The 24,026-nt window shown below is 39.7% G+C and overlaps 1 protein-coding gene across 8 annotated transcripts; it reads right to left on the reverse strand.

The window, feature by feature from the left end:
- Window positions 1-928: 928 nt before the first annotated feature.
- Window positions 929-23,808, reverse strand: PANK2 (pantothenate kinase 2). 8 transcript variants are annotated; one of them, XM_079127866.1, is made up of 8 exons: window positions 23,431-23,807; window positions 15,633-15,985; window positions 12,699-12,952; window positions 10,980-11,156; window positions 7,875-7,998; window positions 6,133-6,258; window positions 2,631-2,674; window positions 929-2,527 (listed from the first exon to the last, which is right to left on the reverse strand). In XM_079127866.1, the coding sequence occupies exons 1-8, from the start codon at window positions 23,687-23,689 to the stop codon at window positions 2,518-2,520; spliced, it is 1,347 nt and encodes a 448-aa protein (XP_078983992.1). In that variant the 5' UTR covers window positions 23,690-23,807; the 3' UTR covers window positions 929-2,517. The 8 variants fall into 8 exon arrangements, 6 of the variants coding, with proteins under 6 accessions (XP_078983992.1, XP_078983993.1, XP_078983990.1 ...); XM_079127867.1 differs by having other exon boundaries at window positions 929-2,674; XM_079127864.1 differs by lacking the exon at window positions 2,631-2,674 and having other exon boundaries at window positions 929-1,960; window positions 23,431-23,806.
- Between the last annotated feature and the right edge of the window lie 218 nt (window positions 23,809-24,026).

Genomic DNA, 24,026 nt, shown 5'->3' on the forward strand with positions numbered 1-24,026 from the left:
CATCAGAGAACAAGCTGGCAGAGGCAGAAGTAGCCCAGAAGGCAGAGCAGCAAAAGGATCCTGCTAAGAGTTGAAGCAAAAAAGATCCCGAAACTCCCATGAGACCTGTACTTAAAGTTCACTTGTTGCCTACCAAGAACACTGCCATGGAATGACAGGGTGGGCTGAGCACAAGGTAGAAAGTGAGGAAAAACAGCAGCTTCTCAAGAGAGGAGCGGCGAGTTGAAGGACATTCACAGCTCCAGACAGATGTGGTTCCAGACAGATGTGGACTTGATTCCAGTTCTGCCCATTACCAGCTGTGTGACCTTGGGTATATTCCCCTCTAGGTTTCAATTTCCTTCTTTGCTACACTGGAGAAATAGCCAGGGCTGAGAGACAGCACACTTCAGTGTGCTCCACGAGGTGGAAGTTCACAGGAATAATCTGCCCAGCTGAGCAGGAAAGTCAGGGGCACAGGAGCTGAGAAATCCCAACCCCCACATCCAGTACAAGGGGTGGATGGTGGCGGTGTTTTTGGTAGCAAGGAGAAAGTGGAGCCAACGAGCAGACAACTGAGAATGGAGGGCCTAGAGATAAGCAGCTACAACAAGGAAGAACTGCCATCCTGGGAGCAACCCTTCTTACTCTAGGCTGCAGGAGGCCCCGGGCCAGCTGGACCCACACTCTAGAAGTGCCAAGGCATGTGCATAAAGGCAGCTGCCCTTTGCAGAAAAAGCTAGCTATGGGACACCCTGCATGCAACCAGTCCCTCTGCTGCCGTCACATGGTCCACACCCAATCTTGTGCCTGACCCATCGCCTCCCCTCCACCCCAAAGAGACAAACTGAGCTGCACGCAGAGACCACAGAACAGGGAGAGTCTTGGGACCTTCCTTCTGACTGCAAGGCTGCTTTATACCAGGCCTTTCCTTGCCTTCAACTGATTCAGACACCACTTGATACATAAGATATAAAAGCTGTACATCTCCAAGGGGAAGGCTTTTTAAATTATTCTGTTCTGCACAGCAGAAAGAAAAGGTCCAGCCCTTAGCAATACTCTCAAGTAGTCTGAAACCCAAGCACCACAGGCTCCTAGAGTTCACCAGCAGATAACCTCAATTCCTGCATTACCACTCTGCCTGAAAGGATATCCTCTACCTGGCCCCTTGAAGAGCTGTCAATTCCAGAGGCTCTTTGGTGTCACATACCAGCCTCTGCTTCTTCCACTAGTTCACCCACTTTGGTCAGGTCACTAATGCCCCCTTACCCTAGGGAATTCTGCCAGCAGTTTTCTCCTTCCATACAGATCTTCCCACGATTAACAGAAGTAACATGAGCTGCCCTTCTAAAAGTTGCTCTTCCAGTTTCTGGAACAGAATTAACCCACCCAGTTAAGTTTGCAGAAGCTTGATATAAACCATTTTCCAATATGTATACACTAAGGCTAAATGCAAACCAGAGAAATGCAAACCAGAGTAATGCACAGATGATCTCTAAGGCCATACTGAGAAAACTATGATTAGATTATAATACACAGCAGCCTGTCCTGCATTTAGCAAGTTAAAACAGGATCCACAACCAGTCAGCTCAACACAGGACAGCTCTCCCAGGGTGTCTGCAGTGAGTTTATGCTGAGATTTCCAAAAACACCACAGGCTTAACAGTGCTACCCTGAACAGCAACTTAAACACAGCGATCCTCACACTGCCTGGACATGGTCCACTTGTTTTTTAATGCATCTTTCCTTACTGGTTGCTAGTTTAGACTGAATTTTTTTAAGGATTTATCGTGATGACTTAGAAAAATACACGTCATTTCCCTCTTTGATTCAGGTAGTACACGATCATAAAACTGAGTAAGTCTTTTAAAAAACAAAAAGTCCACAGATCCCATTGTAGAAATTTCCAGGATGCCCTCCCGGGTAACAATCAGGGAATCTTCAACAGCTCAAGGAGTGCTCCAACAGCTCCAAAATAACCCTGTAAAACAATACACCAAAATTAAGAGCAATTTTCCTTTGATTTATTTAAACTACCACAAATACGATTACTAGTATTACAATCAACATTGCCCTTAACTCCTGAGCACTGGCAGTAGGCCCAAGGCAGGCTGGGAATAGGGAAGGCTGAGTTGCTCCCCAGTCAGGGAAGGTTTAGACGTACAAGACACCCCACACACATCAGACCACTGTGTAAGAACACCAAACCCAGCCAGGAGCAGTGAGTGGCACATGCCTGTAATCCTAGTGACTCAGGAGATTGAGGCAAGAGGATAACAAGTTCCGGCCAGTCTCAGCAACTTGAGAGAGACCCTGTCTCAAACAAAAAATAAAAAGTGCTGGGGATGTAGCTTAGTGGTAAAGCATCTCTGGGTTGAATCCCTAATACCAAAAAAAAGAAAAAGAAAAAAGATTATCAAACCCACAGTAGGTACTCAAGGGCAGTAGAGCCGATAGCAGCTCAGTTATTCTGGTAAAAGATGATACCTGGATAGTCCTGAAGAATGAGATGAGAACCAGCACAGGCATGGCACACATTCAGACAACTAAGGAATAAAGATGAGATAGGACATGAAGCATCACAGGTGAGGACCTGACTAGCTGGAGGTGGGAAAATGAGGAGGAGGTAAAACAAATTTAAGACTCACCTAAAGCAGAGGATGAGGGCAGCAGGGAAGGTCTGAAGACACCAACCCTGAGAATGGGAACACAGGAACATGAGATGTGGAGAACAAGGCAGGTAGGTTTCCTACAGGATGGCAAAGGAGCAGCTGTGCCCAGCACTCACTGGATCCACTGGACCAGAGCGGGAAGCACAGGACTGGACAGCAATGAGGGAAGACTGAGAAGCAGCAACTGAAAGAGGACAAGTGCCATACCACAACACAATCAAGAATCCAAAATCCAAACAAATAAACAAAAAAGGACAAAATAGTAAAGAAAGTGGAATAAAACCCATGCTGACAGAGAATGCCAGCAGGAATCAGAGAAGAATTCCACAATGTTAACAGAATCCTTCAAGGTCTCTACAATGAGATCAAGTGTTGAAGTACTTTAAAAAAGAAATGACTACCCTGCCTTAACACCACCACTGTCTCCATGGAAAACGAGCTCTGGCTTGCTGTAACTATACTGCAGCACCCCAGACCCAACAAGACCCAAGGAGGGTCCAACTCCACTGATGGCTGCCTTGAGAGAGTGGGAAATGGGAAAGACTAGACCAAGAAGTGACAGGAGACTGACTAATTGTAGTCAGCAGATAATTTCTTCTACATGCCTCTCCTATGAATTTTCCTGGGGGCTTCTCTGATGCCAACACACAAACAAGAATATGTGTTCTTGTGGGGGGGGGAAAAAAAAAAAACTGAAAAAGGAATGTAGGAAGATCCTGAACAATGTGACTGTGAATTTCAAAGAAGGTGCTAAAAACGTCTAAAATATGTTAACAGTGAGGTCCAGTCTATCTTTAAAGAAAAACTAGCTCTCAGGGATATCTAAAAACAACAAATTAAAACAAACAAACAAACCAGAAAAGCTAGCTCAAGAAACCTATGATGAAACCACAGAGAGGCTGGCCCTGTCACTCTTATTTCTGTTTTTCAAAAAGGCAGCCACATCCATTTGTTACCAGGCCAGAATTGTAGAGGTGACACAGCCAAGAGTCAGCAATGCTTGGGAACACTGACAGAGAACAGACACAAGGTGTCATCTTATACCAGCAGTATATGTTGCTGCATGTAGCTTCCACTGTCTGTTGCTTTATTTTGCAATTAAAAAAAAAAAAAACATTAAGAGTTAACCACTGAAGACCCAGAATCAAGTAAAGACAAGTTGTTGGAGACCAGCAAGTGCTAGGATAACAATGGGAAAGAATAAGAGAAGGAAGTCTTGAAAAAAACACAGTGTTAATAAATGTGTTGAACCAACCATTTTGCTGTGGCAGGGCAGAATACTTCAAGACCAAAGGACAATGATCAATACTAGAGTAAGAGTGCTGACCACAAATGGAGAAACAGGGACAAATACCGCAACAATGCTAAACACAGGGAAAAATGATTTCAGCAGGCAGTACAGACGACAAAAATGTAAAACACATTAGGGTTTATAAAGATTGCTAATTACAGCCGGATGTGGTGGTGCAATCCTGTAATCCCAGAGCCTCAGGTGACTCAGGCAGGATTGAAAGTTCAAAGCCAGCCTCAGCAACTTAGTGAGGCCTTAAGCAACTTAGAGAGACCCCTTATCTAAATGAAAAATGAAGGGGAAGTCTGGGGATGTGGCTCAGTGATTAAATGCCCCTGGGTTCAATCTCTGGTACCAGAGAAAAAAAAAAAAAAAAAAAAAGATTTATAACTATAGGTTGCACATCTACCCAAAATGCTTGGGTCTAGAATGGTTCATATTTTGGCATTTTTCAGATTCTGAAATATTTGCATAGACTTGGTACAGCACCCTTAATCCAAAAATCCAAAATCCAAAATGCTCAATCAGCATTTAAAAACTTTCTTATTTCAGCCAGGCATGGTGGCACACACCTATAATCCCAGCTCTTGGGAGGCAGAGGTAGAAGAATTAAAGTTTGAGACAAGCCTGGGCAATTTAGCAAGACCTATCTCAAAATAAAAAGGGGTAGAGATGGGCTGGGGTTGTGGCTCAGTGGTAGAACGCTTGCTAAGCACATGTGAGGCACTGGATTCGATTCTCAGAACCGCATATAAATAAATAAAATAAAGGTCCATTGGCAACTAAAATATATATAAAATACATTTTATATATAAAATATATATATTTTATATTTATATTTGTATATATAAAATACAAAGGGAGCGGGGAGTGGAGATGCAGTTCAGTGGTAGAGTACTCCTGGGTTCAAATCCCCTGCACAAAAAGAGTTTCAGATTTCCAATTTCCTGACTAGAGATATTCAATGTTGTTATGATAAGAAGGTTTAAGATTGAAAAAGGTTGAGAAACTAATCTCTTCAGTTCTACCTAGGAAAAGGTTCAACAAGATATAGAAATTATACAAGAGGAAATTTATAGTATCACATAACATTAAATAAAGTTTATTTTTATTCTAACAAAGCAAAACAAAACAGGTCAAGGATTATAAAAGCAAAATGCACAAAAATTATGAACTCTAAGAAACCCAGGGCAATTCTGTACTGATTTACTACTATAAAAGAATTAGATGACTTGGGGCTTTGATAATGCTTTTTGATATGGAGAATTTGTATACTTGGGATTTTAACTAAGAACTCCAGCAATTTAAAAAGAAAAAGTTAGAACAACTTTAAAGGAAAAAATAATCTTTATTTACAGCACCTCAAATCCTATTTTGATTTCTGTCAATTCATATAAATACTTAAAAGTAAATATGCACATATAATTCTGAAAAATGTTCATGGTAATACTACCTAAACTCCAACAACACTTAATAGTTCAACTGCCCAGCAACCAAAGAGAGGGAAGACAGAAACCCTTCTATACCTTTGATCCCATTTTTTTCCAAAGAGGAAAAAAGGGTACTTTCCAAGACAGGATATCAGGTTGACCAATTTAGTGATTCCTCTCCATTTTGTCATTTCTAGCCTGTCTACAAGTTCTTACAACAGTGTGGTTCTAGTCTGGAATATTTTTTCACTGATCCATTCATTTTTAGAATATACATCTTAAATAAATGGTACATGAATTGTATCAATGCATAAAAACTGGCATCGAAACAGTGAAAAAAGTCAAAACCCAGAACAAATGCATTTTCAGAGTCAGTGCAAAAAATATAAGGATTGTTCGAAAAAGAATACAGCAACAGTAATAAACAGAAGTGTTAAGCAACTTTTTTTTCCTTTGGGGGCTGGGAGTATAGCTCAGCACTTGCCTACCATGCACAAGGCTCTGAGTTTGATCCCCAAGCACCACCACCACAACAAAAAAATTATTTTCCTAAAAACTGCTTAAACTTACAATTAAAATAGCCAAAAATCTACCTGGTACTATAGCAAGTTAAAAAAAAAAACTTTCACACATTACAATCATATACAATTACAAAACACAGAAATACTGCAGCCCAGTTCGCCTCTGCTTCAAGTTCCTCTACAGTGCAAACTGTGCCCTTTTGTATATATGACACATCACCAGAAACAAGTCCACTTACCTCATGTTCTGAAAAAAGTGCTTTCAACTGTCCCTTGGACCAATAATCCAAAGCATATGCCAAAAGCCGCATGGCGATCGTATTAATTCTCAAGAAATTTCCAACAAATACCACCTGGTTAATGTTCTGAGCACATCAAAAAAAAGGCAATTAGTTTGCATCTTAATTTCTGTTTTCTCATAAAAGTTACCCCAAAAGAGCACCGTGAACAGTTTTTAGCAGCAACTTGACTGATGATCAAATTTAATCCATTTGTTCCAAGACTTCCAAAATTTTGATCCCCAAACAACTCTGGACCCACTGCAAAGCATGCCCAAAAAATGTCACAGGAGAAGAAATGAGATTAGGAAAAACATTTGTATTAAATATGACAAATGACAACTATTAAGTAGATCTGTTACACAAGTAAAAACTATAACCCCAATTCAAAAAAAGGAAAGTGGCACAAATAGGCAAGTCACACAAATAGGCAGGAAAAATTCATCTTCTCTATTGTTCAAAGAAAGCAAAATTATAGACCTATTAACAAAAAAAAACTACCTGAAATTCCACCCCCAACATTATTAGTAAAATTGCAGTACAATGGATCCACTCATTCATTGCTAAAGACCATCTAAATGGGTGCAACCGTGTGCAAAGTATCCCAGCAAATATACACCAAGATTCATAAGATGGTCATACTAAGACCAAGATTCGTATTAAGACCAGTCTCACTCCTAAGTAAGTCCCACATCAAGAATAAAACTGAGCCAAAGAGTAGTTTCACACTAAAAACTGCATACTGAAGAGTTATCACTGGCAAGCAACCAAATACCCAGCATGTGAAATGCCCAAGTTATGTGAATAATTCATGACACAGATGAACCCAAACAAATATGCAGCCATGAAATGTATAATACTTAAGTAAAATACGTGAAATGGTATGTACACTAGCTATCTTAAAATACATAAGCACAGGAAAGGGAACATGCAATAAAGAAAAAAAGTAGTTATAATATTCAAATGAAGAAATTTAATTATTTGATGCCATCCAAATTTTTTTAATTAAAATGAAACAAATCCTTCTATGTCTTTAAGGTTTCCTTTTAAGCTGCATGTCTATATCATCTAAAGAATAACTTTAAACAAAAATGTATAAATAGGGACAAGCCATCAAGCTGCACCAACTGGATCCTAGATCCTCCTTCCCCAAGGGCAGCCCATTCTTGGTTCTTTCATAGCCCTGTACAATGCTGCTTGACCTGAATGCTACAAGGCAGCACTGTAAAGAAGCTGAAAGCACAAAGACACAGCTCTGCTGAAGTAGAAGGGAGCCAGGGTGACATTCCTCTGCCTGCTCAGTCTTCTCCCAGCTTCAGTGACTTCTGTGGATTCCTTCCCTGGGCCTCTAGTGCTCCCGATGACCATGGAGTCTAGATTCAGCATCATTACCCATCATCACCCACCTCCCCACTCCCCATCATCTGAACACTAGCTACCTTCCTAACTTCATCTACTTTCTCCTCAAAAGAGGCCATTTTACCTAGACAGCAGCAGTGTTATCTTCAGTAAGAAGAAAATATAAATCAGTGAAGATTAACCTGTATTAGAAGAAATCTTAACTTTGCACTGAAACAAAAGTCTACCCATACAACTACATTTAGGCAATGTTCAAAGAGAGACAAAGCTTGATGTCAAGGTGGGACCCACTTAGGAAGTTCAGTATTTTCCTTAGAGCAACATAAGAAACCCATGACCCTTACTTCATTAAGGGCACACATTCTTGCTATGGAGCCAATGTTGTTGGTGATGGTGATCAAAGTTGCTCTGGCGAGGTCCTCCTTACTGACAGCCTCTCGCTTCTCCTTGCTCATCATGTTTCCAAAGCTGTGATGGGAAAAAAATATCCCATTGCTAAACCAAAGGCAACACAGCCCAATGGAACTTCAATTTTACTTTACTGAGATAAAACTGTTCTTTAGGGCAAAACTGTTCACATATTCCAACTTCTTATTTCACAAATGATGAAGCATCTGCTCAGAGAACTCAGCTTCAAAGAGCCCGCAAGCATTCTAAATGAACAGGCAGCTTTCCCTGTGGTATCTAACAACACCCAGCTTTGATACCCAGATAGTCCCACATTCAGTTAGTATCTCATTAGATCCAACAGAAGGCAGCACCCTTTCTGCCACCACAGACAGTTCTATCAGCAATCCATCCCAACCACATAGCTGTTCTACTCAGATGCTCATATTGACATCTGGTAAACTACTTTATCAGAGCAAAGTGCAGGCAGTTGAATGTAAAGTGAGCTACTTAAAGAGTTTCAGATCCCCTTAGAAATTAATTTCTTGACCATAAGAATTGCTACTTGACCAGAGTAGAAACCTAGGCAATCACAAAAAGGAAGTGAGGACCAATGAGTGAATGATCCAAACAAAATAAAATCTATAGCACTTACTAAGTGCCTAAAATTAATGAACAAGCATGAATAAATAAGTGCCTCTTCCACTAACACCCATGTGTATCAACATACAATTGTATTACTAAACAATCTCAAAACAATTCCATTTATAATAACATCAAATAGATGTTAAAAATGCTCAGGAAACATTTAACCAAAGTATAATGGCAGCCACGCACGCTGGCACACCGTGGAGGCTGAGACAGGAGGAGTGAATTCAAGACTAGCAAGGCCCTAAGCAACTTACCGAGACCCTGTCTCCTAAATAAAATATTAAGAAGGGCTGGGGATGCAGCTCAGTGGTTAAGCGCCCTTGGGTTCGATCCCTGGTACCAAAAAAAAAAAAAGTACAATGCTTGTACACTGAAATCTACAAAACTACAAAACACTTCAAAAAAAGCAAAAACCTAAATAAATGGAAAGATATTTCATCTTCTTGGACAAGACAACTTGACAATGTTAAGCTGGTAATACTCTTAAACTGGTCAACAGTTTCAACTCAATCCCTATCAAAATCTCAGCTGTCTTCTTTGCAGACATTGCCTAGTTGATCCTAAAATTCATAAGGAAATTCAAGGAAACCAAAATAGTCAAAATGACTTTAAAAAAAGAACAAGTTAGAGGACTCGTATTTCCTAGTTTCAAAACTTAATACAAAGCTATGGTAACCAAGGCAGTGTAAAACTGGCTTAAGAATATACCGACCAATGACAAAGAACTAAGGGTCCAGAAATAACCCTAAACACTTCTTTTTTTTTTTTTTTCTTTTTTCTTTTGGGATGAGTCAGGAATCCTTTACAATTTAATTACTGGTCAACTGATTTTGGACAAAGGGACCAAAGAAGTTAAACAGGAAAAGAATGGTCTTTATAACAAAAGTGCTGGGGCAGCTAGATAGCAACACAATAAAGAAAGCATTTCAACTTTTACTTCTCACCATACATAAAAACTAACTTGAAGTGGGTAACAGACCTACATATATGAACTGAGACTATCAAACTCTTAGAAGAAAATAGAAGTAAACCTTCATGATCTTACATTAAACAATGAACTTTTATCTATGACACTAAAAGTACAAAAGCTAAAGAGAGAAGACAAAGATGGACTGCCAAAATTCAAAACTTCTATGCTGCAAAGAACACCATCAAGGGAAATGAAAAGACAATAGAAAAAGAGAGAAAATATTTGCAAATTATATCTCTAATAAAGAGCTTTATCCAATATATAAACAATTATTGGAATTCAACAATAAAAAGATAAAAACAACAGAAAAGGTTGATAAAGACTTGAACACACATTTCTCCTAAGATGATAGACATAAGGCCAATGAGCACATGTGAAACTGTTCATCATTAGCCATCAGGGAAATGCAAATCAAAACCACAATGAACTATCACTTCATGTGGTCACAGTAATGCACACCTGTAATCCAAGTGATTCAGGAGGCTGAGGCAGGAGAACTGTTAAGTTCAAGGTCAGCCTCAGCAACGTAATGAAGCCCTAAGCAACTCAACGAGACCCTATATCAAAATAAAAATTAAAAAAGACTGGGGATATAGCTTAGTGGTAAAGTGCCCCTGGGTTCAATTCCCATTTAAAAAAAGAAAAAAAATCACTTCATGCCGATTAAGACAGCTAAGGCCAAAGAGATAAACAGCCTGGAAGGACATGGAACAAACTTAAACACTCTTAAAAAGCCCAGATTGTAAAATACAGACACTTTAGAAAACAGTCTAGTAGTTCTTCAAAAGATTAAACATAAAGTTACCATATGGCCCAGCAACTCCACTACTAGATACTAACCCAAGAGAATTAAAAAAATGTGTACACACAAAGACAAGTACACCAAATTTAGCAGTATTCATAAAAATAGCCAAAAAGTGGAAACAACCCAAATGTTTACCAACTACCCAAATGTTTACCAACTGATAAATGAATAAAAATGTGGTATATGCAAATAATGGAATATTATTCAGCAATAAAAAGGAATAAATATTCATGACAAAATAAAAATGAACTTTGAAAACATTATGCTCAGTGAAAGAAACTGGTCATAAAAGATCACATATTACATGATACAACAGGAAACATACAGAAGAGGCCAAATCTATAGAGGCAAAAAGTAGATTAGTGTCAGGCATGGCTAGGGGTGGGAAAAATAGGAAGCGGCAGCTAATAATGTAAGGCTTATTTCCAGGAGATGAAAATGGATCATGGTGATGGTTCAATTGTGATGGATCATGCACAATTCTGGAAATATACTAGAAACCACTAAATTACACACTTTAAATAGGTGATTTCAGAGTATATAAATTATATATCAATAAAGCTGCTTAAAAGAAAACATATGCCCATATCTTAATATTTTATTCCTGTACTACTTAGTATACACAGGCTCCCTTACCTCGAAGCTACAGCCCAGCCTGGCAATCCAAACCTCTCATAATCGCCGCCATAAATGTCTCGCACTAATTTATCCACTTTGGTGCTATCTCCACGAGACGCCATTTCAAGAGCTTCTTCAAAAGTGGTACAGCCAGTAAGAAGACAGCAGAGACCAAAAAAAGTTCCTCCTCCAAGACTGTAATTAAAAACAAGCAATAAAGGACAATATTTTAAAAAATAGGAATAGATGAGTAAAAATCATGAACCCTAAAACTATTCACATGCCAATTCACTCTTGCTCCAATATAATCCTGCAGATGCCATCAGTAAAAACCAAGTCTATGACATGAAACAAGTCTGCTTCATAGACACCTTGCATGTACACATTCATGAGACAAGCAAAGCAGCAAAACGTAGGCCCCCCCACCCTTCCCGAGTTCCCAGTGCAGTCAGGACGCTAGTAGATACACAGTCTCTCAGTTACAGTTCAGCCCCACACCTGGGACCAGTCACACTGGCACCTTCTCACTTTCCCTCTTTCCATGCATTCACTGAAGTCATTTTCAAGCACTTTGTCACCCTGGCTCACTGGCACTTCATCAGACTCCATTACTCTGTTTTCTCCAACAATTACTCTCTTCTATTTTTTTCTTTTTTGGTACCAGAGATTGAACCCAGAGGCGCTTAACACTGAGCCACATCCCCAGCCCTTTTTTTATAGTTATTTAGAGACAGGGTCTCACTGAGCTGCTAAAAGTTGCTGAGGCTGGCTTTGAACCCACAATCCTCCTGCCTCAGCCGCCCAAATTACTGGGATCACGGGCATGCAGCACCACACCCAGCCTCCTCTCATTCTTTAGTTCACTCTTGTTTAAAAAAAAAAAAAAAAAAGAAAAAAAAAATTGTTTAGCTGGGCATAGTGGCACATGCCTATAATCCCAGAGACTTGGGAGTATAAGGCAGGAGAATCCCAAGTCCAAAGACAGTCTCAGCAACTTAGTGAGGTCCTAAGAACTTAGCAAGACCTTGTTTCAAAATAAAAAATAAAAAGGGCTAGGGATGTGGCTCAATGGTGAAATGCTTGGGTTTTAATCCCCAGTACCAAAAAAAAGAAAAATGTTCATCCTAATCCCAGATCCTTGTTTTTCCTCAAGTAACCTCTGATTCTTAAACCAAAACATATTCATTCTCTTCTTCCACCTAAACCTCCCTCTTCAGATACCTTCTCCTGATCACTTGTGTGTATGAATGTGATGTATAAAATCTACAGTATTCAGGCTGGGGTTGTAGCTCAATGGCAGAGCACCTGCCTGACGTGTGAAGCCCTGGATTCAATCCTCAGCACCACATTAAATATAAATAAAGGTACTGTGTCCATCTACAACTAAAATATACATATGTGTGTGTGTGTATATATATACATATATTTTTTCCAATTATCACACAAAATCTACAGGTCTCAAAACTAGGACCTTCCCTTCTCAAAATGCTACCTAGTAATTTTACTTATTTTGTATATACCCACCATAAAACCAACTGAGGGCCAGGACTATGGACTTGATCAATGAATCTATTGATGAAACGTTTTATTAAACTGCGGTAATAAAATCCTCACAAGACATTAAAGGTACATAATTTTAACAAGTTCTTGAAGGTATAGTTATATGTAATACCCAAAAACTTAGTTAACCTATTATGATACTAAGAATGAACAATGACTTCTCTATAAAAGACTTACCTTGTGCCTGTGACCCTCTTGTAATTATCTTTGGAATACACTGCTAAAATGCTAACCCCTGAGCCAATGTTCACCAGAAGCAGAGGATATGGATTTTTCAAATCAAATGGTAACTTCTGACATTTTTCAGAATCAGCGGGATTTTCAAAGTAATAGCACTGTGACCGTCCATTGAAACCAACTGAGTCAATGTATAAAATTCCTTTGATTAAGCAATCTAGTTCATCCAGTTTGCAAAGCTGAAGATCACCTATCTGTAATGAAATAAGAATATATTCAGACTTTTTAACAAACCAATAGAAATAAAAATTTGTTTAAAAACACATACCCTCTACATTAAACACACCATAAAGGTACACCTGCAAATGTATATTATTTGATACAGATCATTACAGAACAGATTTAGTAACAACAAACACAGGATGGACTGCCAAAACAGACTCCTGCTCCCACAGACCCAAATACATTCCATGTACAAATAGCTGCAGCACCTGAAGAAGTGTGCCAAAAATCTTCAGTGAAAGGTTATCAACTTGCAAGGAGAAAACAAGATCTATGCTCACAGGTACAATGAGGCAGGTGCACAACTTGGGCCATAGCTCTGTCATAGAGTACCTGGTGACAATGGCAGAAGTCATAAAGACTATGACATCAGCCTTCTAAAAGACCATCTTCAAGGCTATAGAGCAGTATCAAAAGAAGCCACACCTTCCTATTTAACCTAAAGCAAAGTGTTAGAGTAACCAATTAGAAGATTTTTTCCCTATTTAAACTGGTTAAAGCCTCTGGTGAAAGTGGGGTTAGCAATATCAAAATTGAAATCATTTTTATTAACTTAATTTCTTTGAAGTATTAATAAATGGTTAATTATTATTCATATTATGGAGTTGGTATAGCAATTAAGAATAAAGATGATCTCCATATGTTATTAAAATGGAGTCACAAGACATGCTGTCAGTCAAAAAGCAAGTTGAAAACAATTTTATAAAATGATTTGACTTTTTAAAACCATGTTTACATGCATGTGTCATACACAGTCATGCACAGGAAAATTTAAGATATATAAACTTTTCATGGTACTTAGAAGAGCTGATACAGACCACCAAGTCTATGAACTTCTGAACCATCTGGATGTTTGCAAGCCTCAACCCCTAAAGTACCCAATTCTGTTTATAACCAAGGTTAGCCCATCAAGTTCTCCCTCTTTAATCCAAATCCCATTTGATTACATTTATATTCAATTTATTCCCAGTCACTGTGGGTTATGGAAAAGTTAATGGACAACCTTGGATGAATCCTTAATTTAATTAATCCCTAATTAAGAATATTAAGCTACTCCTGGGACCAAACCCAAAGTGCTCATCACTGTCATTTCATCTAGCCACTTCCTCATGTCAAAATGAATTCAAAGTTTACTTTCCTGCCTCTCTAAGTGCCACTATTTGCACTCCTATGCCAAATCATTTTACACTAGTGGGCTATTAGAATCCAAGTAGTTTTCTGATGTTGTATGTCAAATCAATTTCTCCTTTTACCCTTCCCATAATTCATGTTATCCTAAAATGTTCTGCTGTGGTATTATTTCTAATGAATCTCAATCCAAGTGACATATTCAATGACTGAATCCACAGGTAATTTCACTATCCCAAGTTACTCAGAATATATGTTTAGCACCAACAAGCAAACTCAATATAAAGTAAGAAAATCTGATTCACATTAAAAAATAAAAGCATTTTAAAAATTCACTTTTTAGTATTAATCACTTCTAAAGCACAAACAGGATTTGACAGACATTTCATATAGTTTTTAAGTATGGCACTGGTGCATACAAAGGAGAAATCCCAAGAGCCTAAGTATCAATTCCTAAGGCATAAAATTCACTTTGAACCTTCTCCTTGGATTATCACACAACATGGAGTCTCTAATAGCCTGAATAGTTTCCAAGTATGCTGCAAAGAACCCTGATGAGTCCTAGAAACAGAGAGGTTTTCTTCTATCAGTTATAGTGCAAAGTCCACTAGGAGGCTTCCACAAAGGACAAGAACCCTCTCTACTGCTACCTCTCCTATACTCACAGGTGGAAAAGAAACCACTGAAAACCAGCAACCAAGAAAAATCCAAGCAAAGCATATAAAACCTTGTTAAATAATTAGTGTCAGTTTCATACTATGACGACTATGGCCTGTTACAGGAAAAAGTCAGGACACAGAGAACAAAGAAAGAGGACAAAGTCAAAAGCCATATAATGACACACAAGGGAAAAAGAAAGATGTGTAGAATAAAACAAAGGCAGAATCTCCTTTGGTCTAATGATCTCATTTGGTGGCATGAAAAACATTGGTCACTGGAAACATTTGAAATCTGTACTGCACCTTGAAGGTTAGGGTCTTAGCCATTCACTTGTCAACTCTTACACCTATCCTGACATCCACTCTCAAAGGACCTAGGCTCAAGGTCTTGCTAACTGTTCACAGAATGAGGGCAAAACCAAGTGCTGGGTGACACTTGCCCAAGGGGACAGATGGGGTAGACAGATTCAGTGAACAAGTGCAGCACAGAGCACATAGAAAGGCACTCGAGAATCATGTGATAGATCTGAGTCTGGAAACAATTTTATGACAAGATTTTTTTAAGTTTTATTTTTCAAGCTAATTGTTTCTTATTCTCCTCATCCCAGACTCACTAAGTATTCATGTAAAGGAATGACGTAATGCTTTTAGAGGTCCTGATTCTCATCAACATATCTCAATCAGGCAAAAAGTAAACTACACAACAATCTCTAGATGGCTAACTCCTATCACTAATTTATTATTCTTCATTGCACTAAAGAAAATTAAAGTTCCATTAGAAATGGAAATATTCTACCACTTGCAATTGGCATTATTTTTAACAATCAAATTACCATAAATTGTATATAAGCTAAAAAATGCATACTGTGAGAAAATCCTGCTCAAATTTGTATGCTCCACCTCCAGTGGCACAAAAGACAGTGTGGAGACTCGAGAAGTTTTTATCTCTGCCCATTTGAATAAAAGCAGGCATGTCATGAGTGGGAAAGCGTATAAAGTGCAGATTGCCTTTGCGTCCACACAGAGTCAGGTCCTTCAGCTCCAGGTGCACGTCCCTAATGCCCGTGGACCCATAAGCCACATTGGAGGTCAAGTACTTCCGAATGCTTTTAAGACTCTCCACTTCTTCCTCTTCTTCTTCAGCAGTGATGTCTTTGGGTTCAAAATAAACCAGCTTGACCAGGGTTCCACCAATATCCAAGCCAAACCATGGAAAAACTAGGGAAGAAAAAAAAAAAATCAGAACAGCTCTTTTCAAAAACCTAATTTATAGCTAGCAACTTATTTCACACCCTCTGGTTCCCAAGGGATTTTATTCTAAACAAAAGTTGGGGGGGGGGGGTGGTAAATAAATGTGACCATCTCTGATTTGGAAAAATCTAGGACAAAGATCATAAAGAAAAATATCAAAGTATTGAGTCAACCTAACTTCCTGTACAGACAGGTCCAAACTGTACTATAATTTTTTTTTTTTAAATAAAAAACTGTCTAGTGCATAGTGTGTAACCTGCTGGGCAAATTTATGTGAACAACCTAGCTAACACTATGTGGTGATAGTATGAAGAGGGAGCTACATGGTACATGTCAGTGTTGGAGTACCCTGTCCCGTTACAGGGAGCTCAGAGAAGAGCATCGGGGACAATCTACAAGGACTGGGGGATGAAAGAGGCATCACCAGGGCCAGGAAGGTCTCTTCCAGTCATCAGAGTAGTAGACCCAAAAGGTGTTTGAGGTCAGAAATCATAGATGCACTAAGTGTTCATTTGCGTTGCAAAACAAGACTGGAGGCACACCCCCAATAAATATATATATATTTTTGGTTCAAATGACCAAAGCCCCTGTTAATAATAGAATCATAAGTTTGCGGGGGAAAAATGAGCCAGGTGTGGTGACACACGCCTATAATCCCAGCAGCTTGAGAGACTGAGGCAGGAGGTTCATGAGTTCAAAGCCAGTCTCAGCAATTTAGCAAGACCCTGTTTCAAAATTTAAAAAAATAAAATAAAAAAAGAAGGGCTAGGGATGTAGCTTATTGGTTGAGTTCCTCTGGGTTTAATTCCAGGTACCAAGAAATATACGTAATCTAGTGATATTACTAGAACTAAGTAATATCAGTTCACAACCCTCACAAGAGGAATGCTATTAAAACTGGGAGCAACTACAAAGGTGGGAGAGGATGTAAGGGTGGATGATCCACTGGAGCTGTAACATGGATGGGTGCCATGAGGAACAGAAGCAGGCTCTGGTGCAGTCTCAAGGGATATGGTAGGGAAATACATTTGGTGCAAATGGACAGGCCACCCGCTTCCCCACTTCACCCCTGCGGAGACACTCTTCATTGGCACTGTAGTCCCAGAATAAAGATGACATCAGGATGGCTACTGTTACCCACAAATAATGGGGAACCCTCACATCTGGCCATACACACATCCTTCTCTCTTCTATGGTCCATCCTGACAGATCAGTAAATAGAAACTGCATTCACTGACAGAACAACAAAACTCAAACCAGGGATGAACACTGTACAAGCTAGAGTCACCAAACAGAAATGAAAGCAACAAAATGAAAAACTAAGTACCTGAAGAAGAACTGCAAGAATAACCAGGAGAATCTTAAATGTCCTCAGGCTAACAGAAAAAATAAAACTTTAAAAATGACTGCCAACTAGTGTGGTTGCAAGATTTAACACATTATAAAAAGTATATAAAACTAAACACACAAAAGAATTTGACTAAAACTGGTAAAATTTAAATATAAAATATGCCCATGTTAATTTCCCAGTTATAAAGGTACATGCTTTCAAATGCACCCCCCTCCAAAATAAACTACCACATACTTAACATTCATGAATCTCAAAAACAGGTTGAGTGAAAGAAAGCAACTTGCACAAAAGGCTACCTATTTTATGCTTCCACTTATGTGAAAATAAATGCAAACCAATCACTTCTGCATCTGAGAAAAAGCAAATCACAGGCTGGAAGAAAGATGACAGAAGGAAAACACCTTCCATGGCAACCCAAATCGTGATTGTTGGGAGTATGGAGACTGTATGTCTATATAACTAATAAATTTTTTTTGGTACCCCAGGGATTGAGCCTAGGGGCACCAAGCCACATCCCCAGTCCTTTTTGTTTATTTTGAAACAGGGTCTTGCTAAGTTGCTAAGGCTGGCTTTGAACTTGAGATCCTCCTGCCTCAGTCTCCCAAGCCACTGAGATTATAGGAATGCACCACCATGCCCATCAATACCTAGATAAATATTTGTATCAAAATGAAGTCGTACACTTTAAATGGCTGCAGTTTACTGTATGTAAATTATGCTTCAATAAATACATTTTTATATTAAGAAAAGAACATAATGCATTTTTATATTAAGAAAGGAACCATCAGGTTGAAAGTGTAATATAGAAATTAGTGAAAAAGGAAGACCCAGACATATCCTACTAAATTTCAGGAAATCCTACGGAAAAAACTGAATCCCTGCAAAGATACACAAATACATAAAGGTAAACAGACTTTGCAACACGAAGCTAGAAGACAATGGAGCAATGGTGGAAGACAATGGAGTACCTGCTTCAAAGTTATTAGGAAAAGGATTTAGAAACTTTTATCTAGCTAAACCAGCTTTCAAGTGGAATGTAAAAGAAATCTTCACACACAAAAGGGCTCAACTTTTACTACTCCAAGACTTCCTCTGCAATAATTAGTAGGTGCACATCAACATCATTTTAAAACATCCAGAGCTCTAAGAAACTTTTTTATCCATGGGCTATAAGCAGAGAAACAAGCACAAGTGCACTTTTAGAAAAAACAAGCAATCTGGAACTAAAATACTTACATGGTTTCAACATAGGAAGTCAAAGAGGAAGAAAAAGGAGTAGGAAGTGAAAGCAAGCAGCATTTCTGCCGTGTTGGAAAAAGGAAGAAAAGATAAAGATTCTGATTAATTCTAGACAAGAACAGAGAAGTAACTTTAAATGTGTGAAAAATGTATAGGTAACACCAGAAGAAGAGAAAAAGAACACAACTTTTCAAACTAGATGTAAATAATAATAGTATGCTGTATTTGGTGCGGATGGGAAGTGCTGGGGATCGAATCCAAGGCATTTTACCACAAAGCTACTACTCCCTCAGTCCTAAGGGATTTTGAATATCTTCACCATAAAGAAATAAAAATCGTTTGAGGAGAAAGTTGTTTACCTTGATTTGAACATTATACATACAGTATATACATGTATCAAAACATCAAGAGAACCACAAATAATGTACAATTTTTATGTAGTAGTTAATGAAAACATCAGTAAACAGACAAGATTCGGGTTAACTACATCCAAAAAAAGAAGATACGGCTTTTCTTTAAAAAAAAAAAAAAAAAAAAAGGATGAAAGAGTATGTGCTCAGAAATTTTACATATAAGCCAATAGCAATCAGTTTAAAATGTAAACTAACATGGATCGACTAGAAAAAAAAAAAATAGCTCAGAATGAGATAAAAAACATGGAAATCAAATGCATTGAAAACATTTCTAAAGAGGTCAAAGATCTACCACCAAGGGAAATAAAAACTCAGGCCCTACTGGTTTCCAGGCAAAGCTTCTTTATCATTGTAGCATAATCGCATATCAAAACTATAGGAGAGGCTGGTGTGCAGCATGCCTGTAATCCTAACAGCTCAGGAGGCTGAGGCAGGCGAACTCCAAGTTCAAAGCCAGTCTCAGCAACCTAGTGAGGTCCTAAGCAAATAAGCGAGAACTTGTCCCAAAATAAAAACTAAAAAGGGCTAGAGATGTGGCTCTGTGGTTAAGTACCCCTGGGTTCAATCCCTGGTTTTTTGTTTTTGTTTTGTTTTTTTGGTGCTGGGGATTGAACCAAGGGCCTTGTGCATGCAAGGCAGGCACTCTACCAACTGAGCTATATCCCCAGGCCTCAATCCCTGGTTTTAAAAAAAAAAAAAAAAAAAGACATCTGGGAACCCAAATGTAAAAACACCATAAATTATTAAATGGAATCCAGCTTTACAGTAAAGAGTAATACCATCATGGGCAATGGGGAATCTTTTCAGGAATGTAAGGATGGTTTTCACAGTAGAAATTCCAATTACTGAGGTTTTCTGTATTATAAGTTGAAGGGAAAAAAAACAATTATCTCAATATTCCAAAAGTATAAAATCTAAGAAAACTAAAACCAACAGAACAACAACAACAACAAAAAAGCTTAAAGGTGTTCAGATACAAACACCTTTTCATTTTGCTTATTACATATAAACAAAACTCAGTAAGAATGACATGAAAAAAGGTCATACACAACAGAATAGCAAAAAACAAAATATTTAGGAATAAGTCTAACACTACAGGTATATTGTCACTATTAAAAATGGTACACTTGGGGCTGGGGTTGTGACTCAGTGGTAGAGTGCTTGCCTAGCACATGTGAGGCACTGGGTTCAATCCTCAGCACCACATTAAAAAAAAAAAAGAAGAAAAAAGGTATTGTGTCCATCTACAACTAAAAATTTTAAAAAGTATATACTACTGAAAAACTTGATTTTCTAAAAGTTTTCACTTTTAGAAAGCAAACTTTAAGCTGTAATTGTAAAAAGGGACGTTTCATATCCTGGTTATGTCTTGCTGACATAAACTGAGAAACACAGTTCCTAAAGACAAAGGTACTATAAGTTCTGAACCTGCAAAGTACTCAGTTTATTCTAACTTAAGTCCAATAAACATCACTGCTCCTTTAAATAACCAATAAAAATAGGCACTCTTTTCACTGCCTGATAAGATTTCTCTCCAACAGCATATAGTTCATTATCTTTGCTCCCTCTCTCTCCTTTGAAAAAGTACTTAAGTAAAATATTTTTAATAGCATCTCTCTTCTTGCCTTGATGGTCCCAGAAAAATAGAGGGCAGGGATGGCAACACTGAATAACCATATTATTCAAAACCATGTTTCATACATATAACCCCTAAAATAATTCACTGTGCCATTTTACACAGCTGCATAATTGAATTATTTTTAGGTCTTGCTTAATACTTTACATATCTGTTATACATCCAAGATGAGGGACTATATTTACTTTGGTTTCATTCAGATTTAAAGGTAATGCTTAAAACATGGGTTGAGGACACAGCTCAGTGGTAAAATGCTTGCGTAGCATGAGTTAAGCCCTGTATTATATACAGTCTGAGCAATGAAAACAAAAAAAGGTGATAAAACATTAAGTTAAAAAACATCCTCTCCCATTCTGTTTCTCAATAAGGGTTCACAAAGCTACAGGAAATCAGCGTTCTTCCTGAGCTCCCAGTGGGCTCCTAATTCCTTAACTGCAGCTGAAATGCAGAGCCTGATAAGGGTATTGGCAGGGTCTCAATGGACCCCAAGAGCAACTCTATTCTCCCAACACTGATGCTCCCTCAAAAGACAAGGAAAATACTCTTTTTCCAGGTTAGTATTGTCAAGCTACAAACAAAAGCTTTAAACCTTCTTAGACTAAAGGTTAAGGCTTTCTCATGATTGGCATGATTCCAAAATCAGCAAGTCCCAAAGATCTCCCTGGTATGCTACAACATACTTGAGTCAACTTCAAAGAACTCACTATGGAGTACTATGATCCCAGGATTTCCACACCTACTGCACATCTGCTGCACATCTGAGGCCCTTGATAAAAATGTATGGTCTCATGTTTATCAAAACTGTGCATTTTGGGGCCTGGGAATATAGCTCAGTTGGTAGAGTGCTTGCTTTGCATGTGCAAGGCCTTGGGTTCAATTCCTGGCACCACCAAAAAAAAAAAAAAAAAAGTATAAAAAAAAACCCTGCATTTTATTGTCTGTTTGACAACAATTTTTAAATAATTTTAGACCTTTCTGCATGAAAGGGGGGTTGGAGAGGGTGAGGGACAATTTTTAAAACCTCTTATAACCACACCTCTGGAGTATATCACATGTGCTCTCCCCTAGTCCCAATATGGGGATCAAGAACATTTTGGGTCTAAAATCGGACACCTAAAATCAAAACCCAGCTCCAGGCTGGTAGAATTCTCAGATGTAGAGTACTTATCTAGCATGTGCAAAGCCCTAGTTTGGGCAAGTTGGCCTTGAATTTTGGATCCTCCTGCTTCAGCCTCCAGAGTAGATGGGATTACAGGTATGCACCAACACCCTGGGCCTGAGTTTACAGTTCTTTCCCACCACACACTAATCCATCAACACGGGGCAAACATAACAGTTTTCTCACCTGTAAAATGGAATACTACCTACTTATTTCAGAGTTTTAAGGGCTAATGAATTATTAAAGATCTTAGAAGAGTGCTGGACCCATGCAAACATCCAAAATACAATACTTATGATCCTCTAATGACCATAAATGGCTGTCTACATAGCTGTGTTTCTTCCTTGCTGAATATGAAATTTACAAACATCTTCAATGATGTACTACAAAACAATGAAGGAACTAATGTTTTGGCTGCTTAAAAATCAGGTGCTTCTTAATAAAATAAAAACTAGGTAACTAACTCTGAAAATGGAATCAGTTGAGATTGTTTTCCAAATCTCTTGCAAGAAGATGGGAAAAGATAAAAGAACTGAAAATTCCCAAACTTTCTATAGCAAAACAGAGCTATATTTAATCACCCAAATCACAGATGATAATAGAAAAAGCAAATGAGTGGTTGGGCTAGGGTACAGACTAACCAACACAGGCTTCAGGCACACCCTGCCACTTAACCTCATTCTCACAATCCTCATTTCGGCAAGTCTATTACCTCAAATAGGAATTTAGCAACCACCACCATCAGCAAGTCTAACCCGATGAAAAACACGGCTACAATGTAAAAGCTCATATTACAGTATCAGGACAACTGATACTTTGAACAGTAGCAATGGCTGTGAGACAGCAATCTTGAACTGAAGACCTGTAAAAGGGAGGGATGAAAAAAAATGCAGAAAAAGAAACCTAGTAATAAAACTGAGAAATCGATTCTCTGGGAAAAACGAATGCAACTCCCAAGGCAAAATTCAGGAAGATGAAGTTTTCCTTCACAACTAAAACCCGTAAATGCCCAGAATGTTACAGCCCTGAATCGTGACTACCTGCAAATAGATGGAAGGAAAACGGAAGATATCTGGGTGTGAGATGACCTGAATTCTCATGGGAAGAAAAGCAGCCAAAGCTTAGAGGTGCACGGAACATGGAATCCAGTTTTAGGCTGGGAGCGACTCGGGGGCGGTTAATCATTTTCCGGTAAGCTCGAAATCGCGAGATAAAAGGGACTTAACGTCTCGGAAAGCAGCTCTTTGGAAACCCACGGAAGACAGACACTGGGGAGTCAAAGGATTTGGGGGGAGGGGAGACAAGGAGATGGAAATGAATCAAAAGAAGCCTTCTCGAGGATAAAATCATGTGACTCTCTGGGAAAGAACGCCCGAGGAGCTAAGGAGAGGGAGGAAGGGTCCTGGCACTGCAACAAGAGGGAAGCGCAGACCAATGGCCGCGAGGGCCCGAAGGGGCCCCAACTCTGAAGGCGCAGCGCTAGTGGAACTCGAGCCCTCTAGCCTAGCACCAGGCCACGCACCACCGTGGGATCACCGTGCGGGGGCACTGTCCACGCGCGGGAAAAACGGCAGCCGGGAACGAAGGGGGCAGGGCGCCCCGCGGAGCACTTACGCGGCCGCTTTTTCCGGAGGCTTTCGACGCGCTGGCGGGAGACCGAGGCAGGGCCGCTGTAGGAGCTGGGCCGATCCCGCCTCACGCCATCCGCCGAGGCCCCAATTGCAGGCGCCGACGCGCTGCTCGCCCGGCGCCGCAGTGGCTCCCGCCGCCGCCCTTCGGAGTCCCCGGGCGCCGGCTCCCCGGTCGACGAGGTTGAGGTGGCGGCGGCCCTGCCGTGGCGCTCCATGGGCGCGCCGAGCCGGCCCGCTCCCATCCGCAGCAGCCACCGCTGCCGCCCGAGCCAGCCCCCCAGCGCCGAACTCCTCCTCGCCTCCTCCGCGGCAGTCCAGCCTGAGCAGAGGCGCACCCTCTGCCGGCCGCCTCTTCCGTTGCGCCAAGGCATATCAAGCCAATCCAAGTAGGTTGGGGGCGGCCCAAGGGCCTCTGGTCCAATCGGAGCTCTGACTCAAGGCGGATAGACCGCTCTCCCGTCCAATGAGAGGCTCCTAGGATGGGGCGGGGCAGAAGGTGGCGGAGGAGAGGAGTACATGGGCACCGCGGAGGAGGAGGCGATGTTGCGCAGTGAGGAGTGATGGCGGAGCTGGCCAATG

The sequence above is a fragment of the Sciurus vulgaris genome, assembly GCF_902686455.1.
Source record: "Sciurus vulgaris genome assembly, chromosome: 2".
In the NCBI taxonomy this organism is placed as follows: domain Eukaryota; kingdom Metazoa; phylum Chordata; class Mammalia; order Rodentia; family Sciuridae; genus Sciurus; species Sciurus vulgaris.

What these genes read in the sequence shown, in the direction of transcription:
- PANK2 (XM_079127865.1), bottom strand. Translation starts at nt 23,689, where the DNA reads ATGGGAGCGGGCCGGCTCGGCGCGCCCATGGAGCGCCACGGCAGGGCC. An exon ending in CCTCCGGAAAAAGCGGCCGC is followed by an intron (nt 15,986 to 23,430) that starts GTAAGTGCTCCG and finishes TTTCTTCCCTAG; the next exon opens with TTTTTCCATGGTTTGGCTTG. An exon ending in TTGAGCAGGATTTTCTCACA is followed by an intron (nt 12,953 to 15,632) that starts GTATGCATTTTT and finishes ATTTCATTACAG; the next exon opens with ATAGGTGATCTTCAGCTTTG.